At 49.8% G+C, this 20,934-nt stretch overlaps 4 protein-coding genes across 4 annotated transcripts; 3 read left to right on the forward strand and 1 right to left on the reverse strand.

Moving 5' to 3' along the window:
• Positions 1 to 403: 403 nt before the first annotated feature.
• BDZ83DRAFT_652776 (XRN 5'-3' exonuclease N-terminus-domain-containing protein) lies at positions 404 to 3,606 on the forward strand (the record flags this gene model as incomplete). The annotated part of the gene is made up of 3 exons (XM_060510553.1): positions 404 to 713; positions 787 to 2,899; positions 2,958 to 3,606. 3 exons carry the CDS (start codon positions 404 to 406, stop codon positions 3,604 to 3,606), a joined length of 3,072 nt encoding a protein of 1,023 aa, XP_060363885.1.
• A 1,144-nt stretch (positions 3,607 to 4,750) lies between these two features.
• On the forward strand, positions 4,751 to 14,333 carry BDZ83DRAFT_382094 (GTPase-activator protein for ras-like GTPase). Its single transcript, XM_060502712.1, has 14 exons — positions 4,751 to 5,263; positions 5,409 to 6,914; positions 6,999 to 7,348; positions 7,415 to 7,529; positions 7,591 to 9,126; positions 9,188 to 9,347; positions 9,409 to 9,698; positions 9,750 to 10,037; positions 10,109 to 10,480; positions 10,536 to 10,622; positions 10,746 to 10,918; positions 10,996 to 11,672; positions 11,741 to 13,580; positions 13,639 to 14,333. Exons 1-14 carry the CDS (start codon positions 5,210 to 5,212, stop codon positions 13,907 to 13,909), a joined length of 7,719 nt encoding a protein of 2,572 aa, XP_060363886.1. The 5' UTR covers positions 4,751 to 5,209; the 3' UTR covers positions 13,910 to 14,333.
• Positions 14,334 to 14,518: 185 nt separating this feature from the next.
• Positions 14,519 to 17,705, forward strand: BDZ83DRAFT_579956 (oxoglutarate dehydrogenase; the record flags this gene model as incomplete). Its single annotated transcript, XM_060505298.1, has 2 exons — positions 14,519 to 17,108; positions 17,164 to 17,705. 2 exons carry the CDS (start codon positions 14,519 to 14,521, stop codon positions 17,703 to 17,705), a joined length of 3,132 nt encoding a protein of 1,043 aa, XP_060363887.1.
• A 450-nt stretch (positions 17,706 to 18,155) lies between these two features.
• BDZ83DRAFT_580039 (uncharacterized protein) lies at positions 18,156 to 19,007 on the reverse strand (the record flags this gene model as incomplete). The annotated part of the gene is made up of 1 exon (XM_060505304.1): positions 18,156 to 19,007. The coding sequence occupies one exon, from the start codon at positions 19,005 to 19,007 to the stop codon at positions 18,156 to 18,158; it is 852 nt and encodes a 283-aa protein (XP_060363888.1).
• Between the last annotated feature and the right edge of the window lie 1,927 nt (positions 19,008 to 20,934).

Raw genomic sequence — 20,934 nt, forward strand, 5'->3', positions numbered from 1 at the left:
CCGAATGCATAACAGTGCCTTGTCTCTTTCCACCTCGGAGAGAAATTGGTGCAGCACAAACCTATAGTAGGCGCACTTTTGTCTCTTGCTCAAGGAAGCCTCGAATTTTCATTCTAATTGCTGCACCACCTTCGTCTTCGATCTCGATTCCGCGACTCCGAACCATCGCATGCTACAGCATAACAACGTTTTCTCTCTTTCCCTAGGTTTACGGTCAAGCAAACTCTCTCGCTGCCAGGTTCCAGCATCCATGCGTCACAGTCTTCTCTCAATATATTCTTCTGCGACGCAAGAGCTACCTGCTCTTGTAACCCTTTGTGCGACGACCATCGCCACGAAATCAATACATAAGCTCTAAACCCGCCTTGTTGCAGATACTTCGTGTATTTGAACATTATTCAAGATGGGTATCCCGGCGGCTTTCCGATGGCTGTCAAACAAGTACCCCAAGATCATCTCCCCAGTCATCGAGGAGCAACCCGTCAAGATGGATGATGGGTCAGAAATCCCCGTCGACACGACTGGGCCTAATCCAAATGGCGAGGAGCTCGACAACCTGTATCTCGACATGAACGGTATCGTCCATCCATGTTCCCACCCCGAGGATCGTCCCGCCCCCAAGGACGAGGAGGAGATGATGCTTGAAGTTTTCAGGTATACGGATCGTGTTGTCAATATGGTCCGGCCGCGGAAGCTGCTGATGATTGCTGTTGGTTAGTCCCCCTCCCCCCATATCATTGATTTCATCCGTCGATACCGTGACTTAACAAGATGATTTTTGCGTAGACGGCGTCGCGCCACGTGCAAAGATGAATCAACAACGATCTCGTCGGTTCCGATCTGCGCAGGAAGCCCAGGAGAAGGAAGAGGATAAGCAAGAGCTATTGAAGTTGTTGAAGCAGCAGAATGGTGGCGCAGTACCCAATGACACGCTCGAGGGCGTCACTAAGAAGGCTTTTGACTCCAATTCCATTACTCCCGGCACTCCCTTCATGGACATCTTGGCCTCAAGCTTAAGATATTGGTGCGCGTACAAGCTTAATACGGACCCAGCCTGGGCGAAACTCAAGATCATCATCTCCGATGCGACAGTTCCCGGCGAGGGAGAACATAAGATTATGTCGTTCGTGCGATCTCAGCGCATCTCTCCCGACTACGACCCGAATACCCGACACGTCATCTATGGCCTCGATGCCGACTTGATCATGCTTGGTCTCGCAACTCACGAGCCTCACTTCCGAGTTCTGCGTGAGGATGTCTTCTTCCAAGATAGCAAGGCCAAGATGTGCAAGCTTTGTGGACAGAAGGGCCACGAGGCTCGCGCTTGTCGTGGGCAGGCCAAGGAGAAGGTCGGCGAATTCGACGAACAGGAGAAGAGTCCCACTTTGAAGCCCTTCATCTGGCTCCACGTTCCCATTCTGCGGGAGTACTTGGCAGTGGAGCTGAATGTCCCAGGTCTGCCCTTCCGCTTCGACCTGGAGAGGGCCCTTGATGACTGGGTATTCATGTGCTGTTTCGTTGGCAACGACTTTCTGCCTCACTTACCGGCACTGGAGATTCGGGAGAACGGAATCGACACCCTGACAGCCATTTGGAAAGACAACTTGCCTTTCATGGGTGGTTATGTCACCAAGGACGGTCACGTCGACTTGAGTCGAGCGCAGTACATTCTCAATGGCCTAGCGAAGCAAGAGGATGCGATCTTCAAGAGGAGAAAGGAGACCGAGGATCGTAGAGAGGCCAGCTTCAAGCGGAGAAAGCTTCAAGAGGAGCAACGTAACCCCAGGTTTGCCAAGCCAAAGCAAGTCGATGATGCATCTGCTGGCTTGAGCTTGTTTGCGGTGGCAGGAGGACCGAATGGCATCACCCACGACAAAGTAGTGGGTCGGTCTTCTAATATGAACGCCAACACTGCCAACAAGAGTGCCGCAAGCGCTATACGGGACCAACTCAAAGGTTTGATGCCCAAGAATGGGATCAGTCAAGAAGATGACTCGGCGAAGGTCACGAAGGACGAAGTCCCCCAGCCGGCGGATGAAAGTACCGTACTGGGAAAACGCAAAGCCGAAGATGACACTGCAGCAAAGGCTGATTCCGCCGCGGCCAGCGCAAAGGGCCCCAGCACGTCATCCGCTGCCGAGGAGGCCGCGGTGGATCATGTCAGAATGTGGGAAGAGGGTTACGCCGATAGATACTACGAGCAGAAGTTCCATGTTGATCGGAGCGATCTCGAGTTTCGGCACAAGGTTGCGCAGGCTTACGTGGAGGGCCTGTCGTGGGTTTTGCTGTACTATTTCCAGGGCTGTCCCTCATGGGAATGGTATTACCCATACCATTACGCGCCCTTTGCTGCAGACTTTGTCGATCTTGACAAGATGGATGTTCATTTCGAAAAGGGGCGGATTTCAAAGCCATTTGAGCAGTTGATGAGTGTGCTGCCCGCGGCCTCTCGTCACGCGTTACCCGAAGTTTTCCATGAGCTTATGCTGAATGAGGATAGCGATGTTATCGACTTTTACCCGTCAGATTTTGAAATTGATCTGAACGGAAAGAAGATGGCATGGCAGGGAGTAGCACTGCTGCCGTTTATCGAAATGCCAAGACTGCTCGCCGCCATCGAGACGAAGTACCCTCTCCTGAGCGAGGCAGATCAGGCGCGAAATGGTGTCGGAAGGGATGTGCTGCTCTTATCAGATGCTCACCACGAACTGTATGATGAGATCACCACTGGTTTCTACTCGAAGAAGCAGGGAGCGCCGACGCTCAAGCTCAGTCCACGGACCAGTGACGGTTTGGCTGGCAACATTGAGAAGATTCCTGATTATCTGCCTCACGGAGAGTTGGTGTATCCCCTGGAGCGTGGAGGAATGCCAACTTTGGACTACGATAGGTCTCTGAGGTAAGTTGATCTCGCAAATGTCGTCGACTGTTAATGACCGTGGCTAACGTTGAAGCAGAGTATGGTACACGTTCCCAGAAAGCTCGCATCCTCACAAGTCGATGCTACTGCGTGGTGCCAAGCCTCCAGCTCCAGCTCTAGATCGCAACGACATCGAGACTTTGAAGGGGAAGTCAGCGCGAGGCGGGCGTGGCTACGGCGGAGTCCCCTTTCAACGTGGCGGCGGACACCACAATGGCGGTCGGAGGGGGGGCCAATTCAGTTACGCTCCTGATGGCGGACAAGGTCGCCAAGACCGAGGACCGCCTTCTTACGGCAGTAATGGTGGTTACGGACGGCAGGGATTCCATTCGTCGGGGCCACCGCCCATCCAGTCCTCATGGCAACCTCCCCCTCCAGGGCACCCTGGGTTCGGCATGGGTCTCCCGCCGCCACCTCCTCCATCGGGATATGGAAACGACGGACGAGCATCCAACGGTTCCTACCGCGGAGGAGGCTACAATCAGCACCACAACTACGGGCCCCCGCCACCAGGGCCACATTCGCAGTACAGCTATCCCGATGGAGGTCGGCAAGGAGGCCGTGGGGGCTATCAGGGCCGCGGGGGCTATGGTGGTGGACGCGGCGGCGGCGGCGGCGGCGGAGGAGGAGGAGGAGGAGGTGGAGGTGGAAGTGGCAGATTTGGCGGCGGCCGCAACAATTACTGATGGTTCGAGGGCTGTTGCTGTCGGATACAAACATACCGACCATGGAAGCGCACAGATGTTCTTTTCATGACGAAAGCAGGAGGGTTGGGAACACAGGAACTGTCATCGGTATCAGCTGCATAGCGTATGAATAGTGTAAATTGGCTGGCATTGTAGACGCGTCGCCAGAGACGTGGCGTGTTACTCCAAAGAAATGATTTCTGCTAGGTAGCGTGGATAGTGCCATAGGTGTAAGGTATGGCAGTAGGTACGTATAGTAAGGTAATTATTACCTTAGAAATACCGAAGCTACCACTACCTACCCGTACCTTACCTTGGCTTTTGGAGAACCTTGGCATCCCATCCCGTTCCGCGCACACCAACCCCACTCGCCTCGAAAGTACCGCTGAGACGTGACATTCGCTGCTTTGCGTTGCGTTGCGTTTCGTGCAGACCGGATCTCGACAATTGAAAGTAGGTGTTTGGCACTTTGGCTCGTGGACTGTGGACAGTGCTCGGTCTGTCACCCTCTTATGAGACAGAATCGTCTCACTTTCCCGTCCACTCCACCAAGTGAGGTCGGTGACATAATCGTTTGCTGCTCTATGAACCCTAGCTCTTTTCCCACTGCTCTTTGTTCTGTACTTTTTAGAGAGTAATCCCTAGTGAATATATGAATAAAAAAAATACAGGTAATAGCAGAGATATAGATAGAAAAAATAAGAAGAAGAATCAGAAAGCTGAGATTTATAAACAGGTCGTAAGTAAGTATCATGATTTTTTGTTGACCGGTATTCTTTTTTGTCACCCGCTTGTCCACGTCCTCTTGCCCATTCGTGTTGAGGTGGGTCTCCCTGGAAGCCAATCTCAGTGGAAGTCCAGGTATCAGCACCGGTAGCCGTACGGCCACATGGCGTAATGGAAGGTCGGGCCGCTGTCAGGTACGAGTTCAATACGCAATGCTAAGGCAAGGTACCTACCTATCTGTACCTTGCCTCGAAAGGCGACTAAACCCGTCTTAGGCAAGATAGCAGCTGTCCTTGGGCCAGACGACGCTATCAGTGCTGCTGAGTACAGTGCTACCCCTCCACCATCTCCCTCCTGACATGGACGACTGTCAAACGCATGCAGGTGCATCTTTCGCCTTTTTTCCCACCTCAACCTACCTTAGTTCTTCGCCTACATACCTACCTACCTACCACAAGGACCGAGTAGAAGAAGGCGTGCCATTCGTCACCACAGCAAAACAAAACAGATGCTGGCTCAACGCACCAAGCCGCTCTCTGCCGCCTAACGCGACTCCTTCAATCCCTTCAGGTCCTTTACCTTACCTTACACCTCAGGTCGGCGCATCGTTCGCTCTCCTGCCCGGCTACCTCACTTCGCGTATTACGACTGCAACGACGAGCCAATTGGCCCTCCCGACCCAACGATACCTCGGCTTTGCTCTCGTAGTCCGTCGCCTTCGACCTCCACTGTATACAATATCTACGACGACTCCATAGCCACAAAAGCCCCGTCGCAATACTCGGCCAAGTCACCATACTACTTGAGCTTGAGGAAGGCGCAGAACACTGAGGACGTGCGCGTACGGTCATGAGCTTTATCGTTTTGGAGCGCAGACATGAACGGCGATGCTGGTCTCGTCGGCTGCCTGGTCGATAGGCTTGCCACCAGAGTAAGTCGCTCCTTTCTTTCCTTCTTGACCTTGGTGATGAGATGCGACGCCCCCCCCCCCCCCCACTCCTCCTCTTCCGCTTCCCGACTTGCTTGCGTATCTTGGCTCTTGGGGACTTCACTGACCATCTTTGCGCCCTTCTCAGCTACCTCACAGGACGGGAACTCATGGACAGGAGCTTCAACAGGACGACGTTGTCCTCATCACGAGATCAACGCTAGTTAAAATCAGCACCTCAGCCGTCGCCTTTGTTCTCGATTCCCTCGTTGCACTTCTCGAAGACATAATACGAAACTACAAAGGCCTTCCTCCGCCCGCCCATCCTCCTCATGTTCTCCTTTCCGAAGTTTACGTCCTTGCCCTCGCTGCCGACTGCTGCACCGCCCATTGGGACCAAGTTAAGGCACAAGGCATACGCCAACCTTCTGCCGAAGCAGACACTCGTCGTGTTACCTCAGCAAACCTCGCAAATGTTCCCGAGCCGTTGGACGAAGCTCTTGTCAACCGCGTCTTTGACTTGGTCAAGTGGCTTGTAGAGCCCATTCCCGAGGGCTATGTCTTACCCTCGTCTACCATTCTAGACGATACCTCGAGACACGCCGACTCCATAGCCCGCTCCTCGGGCGGGCTTGCCTCGCCGCTCCCCGGTGATACTGACGCTACCGAGGATGACGAAACCCTGTCCACTACCCAATTAGCCGTTTTGGAACCTTGCATTAGAATCATCGTGGAATACGTCACGGCCTCTACATGGTCTTGCTCTTTTGACTACTTCAGGAACGTCGTATATACCGTTCGCACTGCAGCTGTAGTGCAGGCTGCTCCTGGTCAGTCGGCCGCTACCCCCGACGACGACAAGGCTTCCCTGGCGGTGCTTAAGATCCTGTCCTTCTTCTGGGTCGACGCCCAAAAGCTGGGTCTAATAATCCAGGAGATATGCTCCAGCTTCCTACATTTCCGCAAATCCTTCCAAAATACTGTTGCCGTCGTCGCCCCCTTGTTAGTTACCAGGTGGCTTGATCGATATCCTCATGAATTCGTGCAGCAGCACACTTTACACAGGCGTCTCGACGGCGGCGCCGATACTTTGTTTGACATGACGCAAACGGTCGTTGACAATGGCCGCAAGAAAGGAGTTCTGTACCCTTTGCAGACCACATTATTATTCCTACTACCCGATGTTTTCGAGGTAGCTAGCAATCTCCGCGAGGCTAAGAGTAGCAGTATGGCCAAGAAGGTCGGCTTTCTAGACAACTTAAGAAAGGCCCTGAGGAACAAGAACGAACAGGCCGCTTACTCGTTGGTGTCCCTCTTGAGGGCATCTCGCCACTTCGTTGCCGAGGACGATGCCGCATTGGTGAGCTACGCCATGGATGTACAAGACGAGGTCCGCGAGGCTGTCTTTCGGCGCGGCAACGAGTCCTCCTTATTTGATCAAGACTTGATGACAGCTGCGTTTGTCAGCCTCGCTGAACTGAGTCTAGAAAGCTGTGTCGATTCACTAAGAGAGTCATACCTCGGCCTCTCTTCCCCGCAGGCTTTCAAGACTGCCGTCGTCCAAGGTTGCCGTTACTTTGCCCGTCAAAACGACTCGCATATTTATGAGCAGCTTTTTGCTGTCGCGGGACCCTTCATGCGGACGCAGCTCAAGGTACGTCTGATGAACATCAACCCCCTTTGTATTCCCACCCTATCGCCTACCCTCTGTAGGCCAGTTTGGTGACCTAGGTAGCAGGCTGTCGCGGACTTGCCAGCAGAAGCTACCGCCGTAGCTCTGGCCCTACCGCGCCGTGACTCGAACCTACACTCGTTCACAAATATGGCATGCGATGTTCTTAAGTTTCTGGATGCTTCGCCGCGCTCTCTTTTCGACGGCGACAGCCAAAGCGATACGGTTACCGGCGCTGCTGACGAGGATGTGTTTTTGTCCTTTCTCTCATGTGTCGTGTCCGCCAACCCGACCATCAGGAGACTCGCCACAGGTGTTGCGAAGCGTCTCTTTTCCGACAGCTCCATTATCGACACACTTCGTGCCCGTGGCAGACTGAGTTCTGTAGCACTGAGGAGGGAATTTTGGAGACGCAGGTATGAAGACCGGTGACTTCCCAAGCCGTTCCGAATATAAAGATGGACTAATGTAAGCTCGAGCAGCTCCCTGGTATTACTCAACATGTGCAATGATGTCACATCTGATGGCAACGGCTCAGAGGTGAAGGCTATCCATGAATACCTTGAAGCTCGGAAGTTTTTGCTGGCATCGTTGCGGGTAAGTTGAACAGACTTTGTTACAAGCGCTCGTCAAACTAACAAACCTCGCTTTATTTCAGGAGCTCTCCGATATGCCCGAAGGCGTACCCGAAATAGAGGCAGCATCCTCCAGACTTGAAACAACGCTCCTAGTTTCCTTATGTTCAGCAGATGTCGAAACCTGTCAGACGGTGACCTCTTGCATAGGCCTCTTTTTCGAAGAGAACAACCTTGTGGACATCACCTCTGACACAGCCAAAGTATTTGCCACACTGCTACGCAACGGCGAGGTATACGGCGAGATTGCCTCTCGAGCGTTCCGATTCACAGGGCTGGTAGCTTTTCAAAAGAGGGTTCGCGGTTTGCTCCGCCGCTTGCAGTATCCTACGAGCGGCATCCTTTCGGCCTGGGAGTATGGTTTCGAACGATGGCTCCTTCTTTCGAGAGAGGTTTCAATGGCACCTGTTGATGCTGTCGATGAAAGAACGCTGACTGAGTGGCGAAACTACTCGGGTTTCCTCGCATCTCTCGGTGGAATATGCACGGCAAACCAGACAATCATCCTTGAGGAGCCAGCACTGAACGGCCTGAGGTGGATTGATAAGCTCTCCTCAGAGAACCACGAAGAACCCTTACTGAGCAGATATCTGAAGCTGAGCATCCAGCTTCTTGGATGCGCAAGTGTCAGGATCAGAGAAGCAACCAGGGAGGTTTTATCAAGTGAGGTATCATCCACACTTTACCAAGCTCTCTTCAAATCCCTCGAGTCTGAGCTTGAAGTCCTGTTCACTGGTGCACTGGCGCCGAGCGACAAGGCACAAGACGTTGAAATTATATTTGCCGAGCAAGCCATTTCTCTTCTGAAAGCGCTTGTGGAACGGCTCGAGAGCCCTTCAGACCTCGGTGCCGCTTCAGCTATACATCTTGGTGCTCTCGCACTCAATTTCGCGAAGTTCCTCGACGGCATTGCTGATAGCACCAATACTCTCCGAGTCAAGATTAAGGTCTGTCAGCTGTGCGAGGCCGTAACGAAGAGGAAAGAACACTTAAACCTCAGAGATGACGTGCGGATCCGAAATCAGCTCCTGGAGTTCATCTTTGGCTGGATTGCTCGGCCTCGGTCTCCGCGTCTTGACCCAAGTACCAGCTCAAGTGGCCGTCTGGACGAAGTCGTAAGAGTGCAGAAGGACCTGGACAAGGCTTGCCTGAAGTCACTGGCCGAACTCACTTTCCGTCTACCCTTGCAACCTGGCGAGGGTCAGACCGACGCTGGTACGAGCGAGCTCAAGTCACAGATGTTTCATACCTATTTCAACAGGTTCCTTTCGCTACTCAACCACGAGTCTCTTGAAGGCGGGAGGAACGATTTGCTGGCAGGAATCTCCAGTCGCGATGAGGGTGGATCTTCGTCGGAATTTGCCATCACCATTCTCTCGAATTTGCTGAGTGCTAATATCGACGTCGGTCTGAAGCACTCTCTTAACATTGGGTACCATGACAACGTCGAGATCAGGACAGCCTTCGTGAAAGTTCTTTACAACATCCTCATTCAGGGGACGGAATTCAGCAATCTGACGGACGCTGCCGTCAGTGAGAAGTATGACGAATTACTCGAGGTAAGCAAAGCTAGGTGGTTCCATGCTGAATCGGCAGTGCATTATCTGATACGATCCGCAGCTCCTCACTAAAGACATGACATTGGTAGCAGCGATGAGCGCTGTGTGCCCAAGCAGCGAGGTTGACGAACTGACTGTCTCCCTGCTGACAATCTTTGAACATCGTGGTCTCAGCTTCGAACTGCTAGAAGTTCTCATCAAGCAAGAGATCGAAGAAACAGGTGAGACCGGCAACCATCATTCTTGTCTGGAGAAAATCCTTTCAATTAACGATCTATCCAGACAACGAATCAGAGATATTACGGCGGACATGCGTCGCAACCAAGATGCTTTCCGTCTACGCTAAGTGGAAGGGACAACCGTACCTCAAGGCGACACTGCAAAAGGTCGTCGAGAGGTTGATGTTGACTTCAAAGGACTTAGATCTTGAATTAGACCCGGCTCGCGTGAGTTCTACAGATGAGCTCCAGAAGAACGCCCTCCAGCTACGTATCGTAGCGAAAGTATTCATCGACGACATTTGTGCATCGTCCTCGACCATGCCAGCCTCATTCCGCAGGATCTGCAATATTGTGCGTCTACCGATCGCTGAATCCCTTGTACTGTCTGCTAATGAGAGTTAGATCTCTGCTGCCGTACTCCCACGGTTTCAGGAGGCCAAGTACACGGCTGTTGGGGCATTTGTTTTTCTTCGATTCTTCTGCCCAGCCATTGTTGCGCCTGAAGTCGAAGGCTTAGTTACCACGACGCCGTCAAAGGAGATGCGACGAGGGCTCCTTCTCATCGCGAAGGTCATTCAGAACTTGGCAAACAATGTTCTATTTGGGGCCAAGGAGCCCTACATGTTCCCCTTGAATGACTTCCTTACCCAGAACATCTACAAGGTCACAACTTTCTTGCGCGAGATTTCCGTGAGTAGCGCCATCAGCCCGCCGGACGTAATTCTGTTTGCCTTGAAAAGCTTATCATGACTGTGTGCTAGGTGCCTCCAGAGAATCTCGAAACTCCTCCTACTATCGAATCCTTCGACTTCGGATCTTGCGTTGCGCTACATCGGTTTCTATATGACCATTGGGATCATATGCGCCAAAGACTTGTCACCCAAGAACGGAAGGATTTCGTGCGGTCGCCCGCTGAGGTGTCTCGGGGTCGGTCGCCTGTTCTCGAGCCTTTGCGCAATCTGATCACGAATTTGGGCCCCCCGCCATTGGCTGTGACCTGGAACAGACCACAGATTTCGACAAATACTCCGCCTTCATACTCGAGGTTTCAAAATTTCATGCTTCGAAATGCATTCCGGAGTACAGAGTCCTTTATCACTGCTAGAGCTGTCTACGACGGAGGTGAAAGCAAGGTACTGTTTTAGCCTCGAATAGCTTCTCTCAAACATTGCTAAGTGCAACTTGTAGGATTCTCTCTCCATAATTTGCATCATCCTACGACACATTGATGCAGAGAGCATAGACTACGATACACTTTTGTACTGCTACCTAAAGGCAAGTGTCTAACTCACATCAGATCTACCGCCCCTTCGCTTCGACGAACCGGCCATTCCATTTGGCCATGGAGGAGTGCTTCTTTCTCCATCATCTGTGCTAACCAACTCTGTCTTCGTCTAGATCGCAAGTCGTTTGTGGCACAAGCCCTTCGGCCTGCTCATTGACGCCACTTGCTACAATGGGCAAAACGAACCCCAAGATGAGCTCTTCAAGAAGCTTGAACAGCTCACACCCGTGGAATTGTCACGGAATCTTGTCAGAGTCTATGTCTACAACATGAATAGCGCCTTCAGGTAAGGGTCAATGAGGCAGGATATGCAATGTGTATCCCATATCTCTACGTCGGATTTACGTAGCTAACGTACAGAAGGAAATGCTTTCGGAGACTTCTACGGGTGTCTGCCAAGAGCGATAACAGTGTTTTCAATCCGAAAAATGTCGACTACCACTTGATTGGTAGCCTTCAAGATTTGCAGGCTCATTTTCATCTCAGCCAACTTCATTTACCGAAAGAGACAATTAGCGTTGTCACAGATACCCGATACGTGTTTCAACCCATCACCCGACTGTCCAAGACAAAGGGTAAGATTGAGGTTGTCATCAAGGTTGGCAGCCAATTTGTTCAGGTCACAACCACCAAGAAACAGGAGGTCTTCCCTGGCTATCGGCTGAGCACGACTGTGAATGATATCTTCAGGTTAGGCGAAGTGGAAGAAGCTCCTACGTCAATACAGACTGAGGATGACTCGGCCTTTGGTTTGCGTGCAGATAATGGCAAGATTGTCATGTACTTCACCAGCCCTAAGAAGGCCGACGTGCTCCAGACAATACGTGGCGCAAAAGCCAAGTACGGCAAGGATACAAGAGCGCACAAGGCCTACGAACGACTGATCCGTCCACAGGATGTTCCGGGCACCTTGCTGAATCTAGCCTTAACTAACCTGTCAAGCTCCGATCACGTTCTCAGACTATCGTCCTACAATCTTCTTGGTGCTCTGTGTAAGGCCTTCAAGTTCGGCGCGGCTTCGAACTTGATGTGCACCAAAGGTATGTTACGAAGTCAAATGATCGTGGAAGGTGAAATTCCGTCAGAATTTAGCTGCTAACTACTACAGATGTTTCCGTACCCATGGACCCGTCTCATTTCATCATCAAAATTAGCAGGCAGTTGGCAGCGTCCGAACCTCAACTGACCTTCGATTTTTTGACCGAGTTCTTCGTGGGGTGGGAGACCTTTACTGACGAGCAGAAGCCGCTCAGCCTGGCATATATGGCTCCATGGCTGCCCGGCTTACGCACTGGGGTTCTGGCGAACGAATCCGATGCCGAGAAGGGAAAAGAGAAGATTGCGGCATTGTTTCGCAAACTCATAGATGTGGCCATGTCAGATCACGGGCTCACGTATACGCTTGAGCAAGCTGTCTGGCCCGCCATCTACCAGGATGAAACAATACTCGACATTTTCCTTGAGGAGCTCATGAGAGCAGCTCTAAGCTTTGGGTTCTCTGAGGAGCCCATGGAAGCTCTGTCATCGATCGTCTCTGGTATGGGAAGCATCACCCTTCGTGGTAAGGTGATTTCCCGTCTACGCAAGGCGTTGAATCGGTCTTCCCTCAGACCTACAAAGTACTTGCCTGACAACACAGTGTGGGCCGAGATCTGCGTTTTACTTCATTTCTGTTTGTCATTGTCGTTCGATAATGGCGTGCAGTCGCAGCTATATCTGCCAGAAATATTTCACATCGTCACAATCTTGGCCAACACAGGTGCTCCGGAGGTTCGCTTGCTAGTGCATAGGCTTCTTGTCAATACTGTACACGCAGCTTGCACCTCTTTCAACCTAGACGAAACTCGGTTCAACAAACTCAGAGGTAGTTTAGACTTCCTCAGTGAGCCCAGGAGCGAGATATTCTCAACACCTCCCCCATTCCTACGCGATGGAGCCTCCATGTCGACTACACAGGATGCTGGGCCTTCACTGGCCGCCACTGAGAACCTGGCTGCAGTCTTGTTTGAGGTCTGCTCGGTAGCAGCGCCATCTATCGACATCTCCAATGCATGGAGGTCACGCTGGATGAGTCTGGTGGCCAGCACCGCATTCCAAAACAACCCAGCTATTCAACCCCGCGCCTTTGCCGTCATGGGCTGTTTGGCACGAGAGGAAGTGGATGACGACTTGCTTTACCAAGTGCTTGTTGCTCTACGAAATAGCGTCGGCCGCTTAGGAGACGACACGAACAGCGACATGCTAATTTCCATTGTGACCTCACTGTCCAAGATGATGGCAAAGCTCCCGTCGGCATCTCGTTATGGTCTGCAGCTCTTCTGGCTGGCCATCTCCCTTCTAAGACTTGTACCTCCGGCCTTATTCAACTGCACAGCGCAATTCCTGGAGGCAGTTATGACTAACATCAGCACTGTGGGTGATCTCAGAGGCGACAAGATGGGCCCTCTCCTTTTACAGGGCCGCGTCCAGCTCGAAGAGGCTGCTCTACCTCTAGATGACGCATACGGCATCCACTTCACCCCTGAGAACTTCCATTTTGCAGTCTGCGCTTGTCTCGCTCGTGGTCTTGCGGACACTACCACGAAGACGAATGCCATGCGAGTACTCTCGGCCTTCCTAGATATGGCCGGCAATCCTATCGGTGATACTGGGAAGCCGTCTGATGACTTATCTCGGTCGCCCTACATGGCTCTCATCCTCGCACGTACGGTCGAGAGCGATGAGCTCAGGGACAGTCTATGGCTTGCGGGAATTGACCCTTCCCTCTTACGAGATATCACTGGCCAGCAGAGATACGATGATCTCGGCGGCATGAAGGATAAAGATCTCCTCCTGAATACGGCCATCGAGTTAATTGACTTTCAGTACTTGGAGGATGCACTGCAGAACCGGACACTGCAGTGGCTGACGGAATTAGCAGCAGCCAGGCCGTCTGTAATTATGCATCTGTAAGCTACTACCTCTCCTATCTCATCTGAGCGGACTCTTGGACTGACTGAATCACAGCTGTGGGCCTATTGTTTCCATCCTTGACGATGTGCTTCTGCATTGCCAGAATTCGTCAACCTTGGAGTCTGCACAAGACTTGCTGCATGCACTCACGTCAAATCCAAAGTTCAGCACAGCGCTAGAGTCCACAGCCGTCTTGAATGAGATCCTTGAGGATATGGGTTTCAGCGGGTTGTGGCGCTCGTGTTCGTTCAACTTCAGCCAGGATCAGGATAGGAAATGCTTCCTTCTGACCGAGAAGCTAATCGAAGTAAGTCACAATTACTGACGCCGTACTAGACACAAAAGTGCTGACAGTCCTAGCTTATCATAGTGTAGTTAGTAGGAGTGTCTCTTGGAGGCAAAACAATGAAGTTTTCTGGAGAGACGTTTCTGAAATCTCAATACGCATAAAAAATGAAGAAGAAGAGTAAAAGAGAGCTGTAATTAAAGTAATGCTTCTGGACTTGTCTCTATTCTGAACGGACTGCCGACCAATGAGGCCTCTCGCTCATCACTAGCCACTTTCAGCCACAAGAGGCCCAAAGACTGGCCAGCATCACGATTCTATATGCATATCTATCTTAACGGAAAATATTGGTTTATCCAATTCTTTATCTCATATGGGGCTGACATAAGGTAGCGAATGGTATGCAAGTGTAGGTCAGCTGTGTAAGATAGGTAGGTAGGTCAGCTGTACGGAGCATCTGCACCTACCCATGTGGGTCTATAGCTTTTCTCCACCAGTCCAAGACAGATTTGCCGCAGGCCCGTATGAACCCGACCACCTACTCCCGAGGACCGACAAAGTTCCGTCCTTACTTGCCTCCTTTCATCTTTTCCATGCTCATCCAGCTCACGGCGACGAAATTCCTCCACCACCGCCCTATCCGCCACCATGTTGCGAAGCTCTGTGTATAGAGCCGGCACTCGGGTGCTTCACACCTCAAAACCTACAAGCTCATCATCATGCTTCTCTACCATCGCGTCGCGAACCTCGACGAGGAAGCTCACTGCTGCCCGTCGCCCCCTGGCCTTAACCAGCCAACGTCACTATGCGAACGCGACCGACAATGCCCCGAACCCCAACGATAACTTCCTGTCCGGCAACACTGCCAACTACATTGACGAGATGTACATGCAGTGGAAGCAAGATCCTAAGAGCGTTCATGTCTCATGGCAGGTCTACTTCAAGAACATGGAGAACGGCGACATGCCCATCGCCCAGGCTTTCACTCCTCCCCCGTCTCTGGTTCCTGGTGCCATTGGCGGCGTTCCAGCACTCGGCGCTGGTCTCGGTCAGGGCTCTGAGATCACAAACCATCTCAAGGTCCAGCTTTTGGTGCGCGCCTACCAAGCTCGAGGCCACCACAAGGCCAACATTGATCCCCTTGGGATTCGAAACGAGTCTCAGGGCTTCGGTAACATCAAGCCTAAGGAACTGACTCTTGAGCACTACCAATTTTCTGAAAAGGATCTTGATGCCGAGTATGAGCTTGGACCCGGCATCTTGCCGCGCTTCAAGAAGGATGGCCGCGAGAAGATGACTCTCCGCGAAATCATTGATGCTTGCGAGAAGATTTACTGCGGTGCCTACGGCATTGAGTTCATCCACATTCCCGACAGAGAGAAGTGCGACTGGCTGCGTGAGCGAATCGAGGTCCCTCGACCTTTCAAGTACTCTATCGACGAAAAGCGCCGCATTCTCGATCGTCTCATTTGGAGTTCCAGCTTCGAATCCTTCCTTGCCACGAAATACCCGAACGACAAACGTTTCGGCCTTGAGGGTTGCGAGACTCTCGTCCCCGGTATGAAGGCGCTGATCGATCGCAGCGTCGACTACGGCGTCAAGGATATCGTCATCGGCATGCCTCACCGTGGTCGCCTGAACGTCCTGAGCAACGTTGTAAGAAAGCCCAACGAATCAATCTTCAGCGAGTTTGCCGGAACTGCCGGCGCTGAGGACGAAGGCTCCGGTGACGTCAAGTACCATCTTGGTATGAACTTCGAGCGCCCTACACCCTCCGGCAAGCGCGTTCAGCTTTCTCTCGTCGCCAACCCTTCTCACTTGGAGGCTGAAGACCCCGTTGTACTCGGCAAGACCCGCGCTATCCAGCACTACAACAATGATGAGAAGACGCATCGCACAGCCATGGGTGTTCTGCTCCACGGTGACGCTGCCTTCGCTGCGCAAGGTGTTGTCTACGAATGTCTTGGATTTCACTCTCTTCCTGCCTTCTCTACCGGCGGTACAATTCACCTTGTCGTCAACAATCAAATTGGCTTCACCACCGATCCCCGATTTGCCCGCTCCACGGCTTACTGCACCGACATCGCCAAGGCCATCGACGCACCCGTCTTCCACGTCAACGCCGATGATGTTGAAGCTGTCAACTTTGTGTGTCAGATGGCTGCCGACTGGCGTGCTGAGTTCCAGCAAGATGTCATTGTCGACCTTGTGTGCTACCGTAAGCACGGTCACAACGAGACCGACCAGCCCTCTTTTACCCAGCCTCTCATGTACAAGCGCATCCAGGACCATGAGTCCCAGATTGCCATTTACGTCAACAAGCTTCTCGAGGACGGCAGCTTCACCAAGGAAGATATTGAGGAGCACAAGCAGTGGGTGTGGGGTATGTTGGAGGAGAGTTTCTCCAAGTCCAAGGACTACCAACCCACTTCCAAGGAATGGACTACATCCGCGTGGAACGGTTTCAAGTCTCCCAAGGAGCTTGCGACTGAGGTCCTTCCTCACAACGAGACAAGTGTGGACAGCAAGACTTTGAACCACCTTGGCGAGGTCATTGGCAGCACCCCCGAGGGCTTCCAGCCACATCGCAACCTCAAGCGTATTCTGTCTAACAGGACCAAGTCTGTTGTCGAGGGCAAGAACATCGACTTCCCCACTGCGGAAGCCCTTGCCTTTGGTTCCCTCGTCACCGAAGGCCACCATGTTCGAGTTTCCGGTCAGGATGTTGAGCGTGGAACTTTCTCTCAGCGCCATGCTGTCTTCCACGACCAGGAGACCGAAGACACCCACACTCCTCTTCAGCACGTCAGCAAGGACCAGGGCAAGTTTGTCATCTCCAACTCTTCCTTGAGCGAGTTCGGCGCTCTCGGTTTCGAGTACGGCTACTCTCTGTCTTCTCCCAATGCTCTCGTCATGTGGGAGGCCCAGTTCGGTGATTTCGCCAACAACGCGCAGTGCATCATCGATCAATTTATTGCCTCGGGTGAGGCCAAGTGGATGCAAAGGACTGGCCTTGTCGTATCCCTGCCTCACGGATACGACGGCCAGGGTCCAGAGCATTCTTCCGGTCGCCTCGAGAGATGGCTACAGCTGAGCAACGAGGACCCTCGCGTCTTCCCCTCCCCTGAGAAGCTGGACCGCCAGCACCAAGACTGCAACATGCAGGTCGCGTACATGACTAGCCCTTCCAATTTGTTCCACATTCTTCGCAGACAGATGCATCGTCAATTCCGCAAGCGTAAGTCTACCCTAATCATTCGATACTTCTAGTCCTTGTTGCTCATATTCACTAGCTCTCATCATTTTCTTCTCCAAGGCTTTACTCCGCCACCCATTGGCTCGTTCCAACATTGAGGAGTTCTCTGGTGACTCTCACTTCCGCTGGATCATCCCCGACCCGGAGCATGAGACTGGTGTCATCAAGCCTAAGGAGGAGATTGAGCGCGTGATTCTCTGCTCTGGCCAGGTCTGGGCTACTCTATCCAAGTACCGCGCCGATAACAAGATTGACAACGTTGCGTTTACCCGCATCGAGCAGCTGAACCCCTTCCCCTGGCAACAACTGAAGGAGAACCTCGACCAGTACCCCAACGCCAAGACCATCGTCTACTGCCAGGAGGAGCCCCTGAACGCTGGTGCTTGGAGTTTCGTTCAGCCTCGTCTTGAGACTCTGCTCAATAACACTGAGCACCACGATCGCAAGCACGTCATGTACGCTGGCCGTGGCCCTAGTGCATCTGTCGCCGCTGGTAACAAGGGTCTGCACAACAAGGAGGAGCAAGAGTTCCTTGAGATGGCTTTCTCCGTCAAGCAGGACAAGCTGAAGGGCGAGTAAACAATGAGTAAAATCAAACAGACATGACATAGCGGGTGAAAGGGAAGAGCTTTCGGACAGGCATGGACAGGATCAGAATAGTGGGAGCGACGTCTCTCTTGTACAATTGTAAAATATACAGCTTTCTTATAGATTCTGAACCACAGGTCGGCCCTGTGGGGTGTCCTTGAATGTCTGCAGCGAGCATGTAGGTTATTGCAGACAGACTACAGATGTGAAACGCTCGGACCTATGTCTCTACCAGCTTACTGGGCTCGAGGCGGAGAGTACGAATGTTCGGGTTCCGCAGAAACCCAATGGTTGACTTGTTGTGTCGTAATGTCGAGCAAATGGTCCCTAAGGTTGAAATTTAGTAACTAAGGTCGTCCCAGTGGCTATTGAGCTCGAGAATTAAGAACCTACCAATACGGCTTTCAAGTTTAATGGAGTTTTATGTGCTTATTGGCATCGTCAAGCCTCTTGACCATTTGCTAATGGAATTTCCGACGTTGAGCTTTGTGGAATAGTCGGAAGTGTTAAGACGGTTGGATGCTGTGTAATCTTAACGAGCGAATTGAGTAATTTGATTTCGACCTTTAACTTAACGCTGTATACGAGTGCTCTGTATGCTGGCTGAGCCGTAGGTAAAGAGGCGAAAGGTGACGCAAGTAACGTCAGATCGAGAAATATAACAAATCCATTGACCACTAGAAGGGGTGTAGCCAAGTCCTTTCTCGGGTTTCCGTGAGCGGATGATTTGAGCCTAAAAAAGCTGATGGCCGCGTGGATATATAAGCCCGAAATAATTGACTCTTCGATACAAAACATCATCATTTCGACTTTCCTCCAAACGAAGAGAACTTTGAACCATGTGATAAGGTTGGATGGTTTCGCAGTAGTACCAAATTGAAACACCATGGTCGGAATGTGTGTAACAGCCCCGAAAATGATGATCATAAGAAGAACGGATCGGAGAAGAAGGGGTTCTTGTCTTACTAGATGAAGACGAGAATACAACACCATAGATTGACCAGAAACCATGAGAATTGTCCCTAGAACAAGAAGAAATATCATGTAATAATCTGGCGATCGAAGGGTGTAGGCTAGCAAGACGAACCCGACAGAATAAAGAATGATTCCGTTTGTGGCAATGACGAAACTCCAGAAATACAGCCCAGACCTACGCACAAAGGTACTCCAGATCCATAAATCTAGTTCGACGACATTGTACATTGCGATACTGTGAAAAACAGTGGCTAAGATGAATTCGAAGGCCGGTGTTGAGCATCCATCCCGTACATGTTGTGGGATAAGAGCCGACATGCTTATGGAGGTTTTGACAAATGATGATTTTAGACGACGGAAGAGGGATTGCTGACCAGGACAGCTTAACCATCAACAATGGGTAAATCCATCGAACTTTAAGTCTCAGAGTCTTGACTTGGTGAATGTCTGCCCCATCAACTGCTGGACGGAGTCAATGTATGTTTATATATGTATACGTACTTTCATCAGGGATAACAGCGAATTATATATCTGTCCGATCCTACTTCACTTATACCCGCCTATGAATAGTTTCGATAGAAGGTGGAAGTTATAGAAAGACCGGAGACGGATATAATGATAGAGACGGCTAAATAGATTTGGACTTCAACTCCTGAGAACCTCGTAAGACGCCTTCTATGTCTCGGAAATAGTTATCACAAACAAGAGACTTTTGCTCACCGACCTTTTACGAATCTTATTTCGAAGCCTTACCTATAACACTGATGTGCCTAACAATGAAACCTTGCTTAACAAGGCGGTCAGTAGGATCATAACCCTCAGTGTAACCTAGCAAGATCTCGATGTATAGCTTTGTGGCCTCCTTGCTTGGCGAGTCACAAAAGTGGTGGCAGGCCACCAAATGTCACTCCTACGATCTCACAGGTGTACACCTCTTCGCGGTCTATCGCAAGATAGCTATGCATCTTTGCACCCTGCGGCATATTGCAGCCACTTCACCAGCCATCATGGTCTAATCTCAGGTCATTACAAGAGAAGATGCAAATGCTGACGGAACGATGATGTGACTGACATACCTGGTGTCTTAGTAGAAGCCCTGTTGCAGGAAGCACGCACCTTGTACATACCTATGCTACCGTAAAAACTCGCAAAACTTGAACTTGCGTTAGCCCGTACTAACTTTATAAGCGCTTTAATAGAACTATTCATTTATATTTTCCACTTTTATTAACTATTCAGGTAGTTTTGAATATTATGTATATAGTATTAATATATAGTATTAATAATTACTTTTACTTTTTTTATAAAAAAACATTTCTTTTACTTTTTTAACTTTTCTTTTTCTAAGTAAAAAATTATTAATATCTTTATAAATTTATAATACTATTTTTAATAATACTATTATTATATATTATTATATAATAAACTTTTTTATATTTATTTATATGATATAAAGCTAATATTAAAGTATAGATATAATAAGTTATATTAATTTTTTTTTAACGGAGTAATCCGCTAGGGCCGTACTATATATTACGTATTAAAAAAAATTAAGTATACTGCGCTCTAAACCTAATTACTAACTAAAATAGCTCCCGACTTTTTATTATAGTTTTTTAAATTTTAGCTATTTGAAGCGTAAGCTTTATTTATTTTAATATATATTAAACCTCTTAATACTAGCTTATATAAATAGCTAGGCTTAATATAGTATACTTTTTATTAATTAAGCTATAGTTAAAAAAGGGGAAAGTTAAAAAAGTAAAAGGAAATCTAAAAAAGATAGTCTATTAAGATAGTAGGAGTATTTACTAATACTATATATTTATATTATATAAATAATATCGAGAATTACCTAAATATATTACGACTTAATATATATATCTAACCTAGAGGCTAGTTTACTAAGCTACGGTAGCTATAGTATACTATATATATAAATAAAACAGGAACGTCCCTACTCTTTACGGAACGGAAGAACTATAGAATAAGTTACGTAGTAATAAAATAACGATTATTTTAGATTAAAATAATTTAATATAACTTAGGGGCTAAACGATTATTTTAAATTAAATTAATTAAAAATAACTTAAAAAATAAAGAATATATTTAAAAACGAGACTTATATATAGTATAGATTTAAACTAGGCTTAAAATAGACTTCCTATAGTTTTTTTAATAATTAATTTAATATTAGATTTTATAATCGTTTTTAACTATTTTTATTAAAAATCTATTTTAATAA

Source organism: Colletotrichum acutatum (assembly GCF_030867785.1).
Source record: "Colletotrichum acutatum strain CBS 112980 chromosome Unknown BDZ83scaffold_60, whole genome shotgun sequence".
Taxonomy (NCBI): Eukaryota; Fungi; Ascomycota; class Sordariomycetes; order Glomerellales; family Glomerellaceae; genus Colletotrichum; species Colletotrichum acutatum.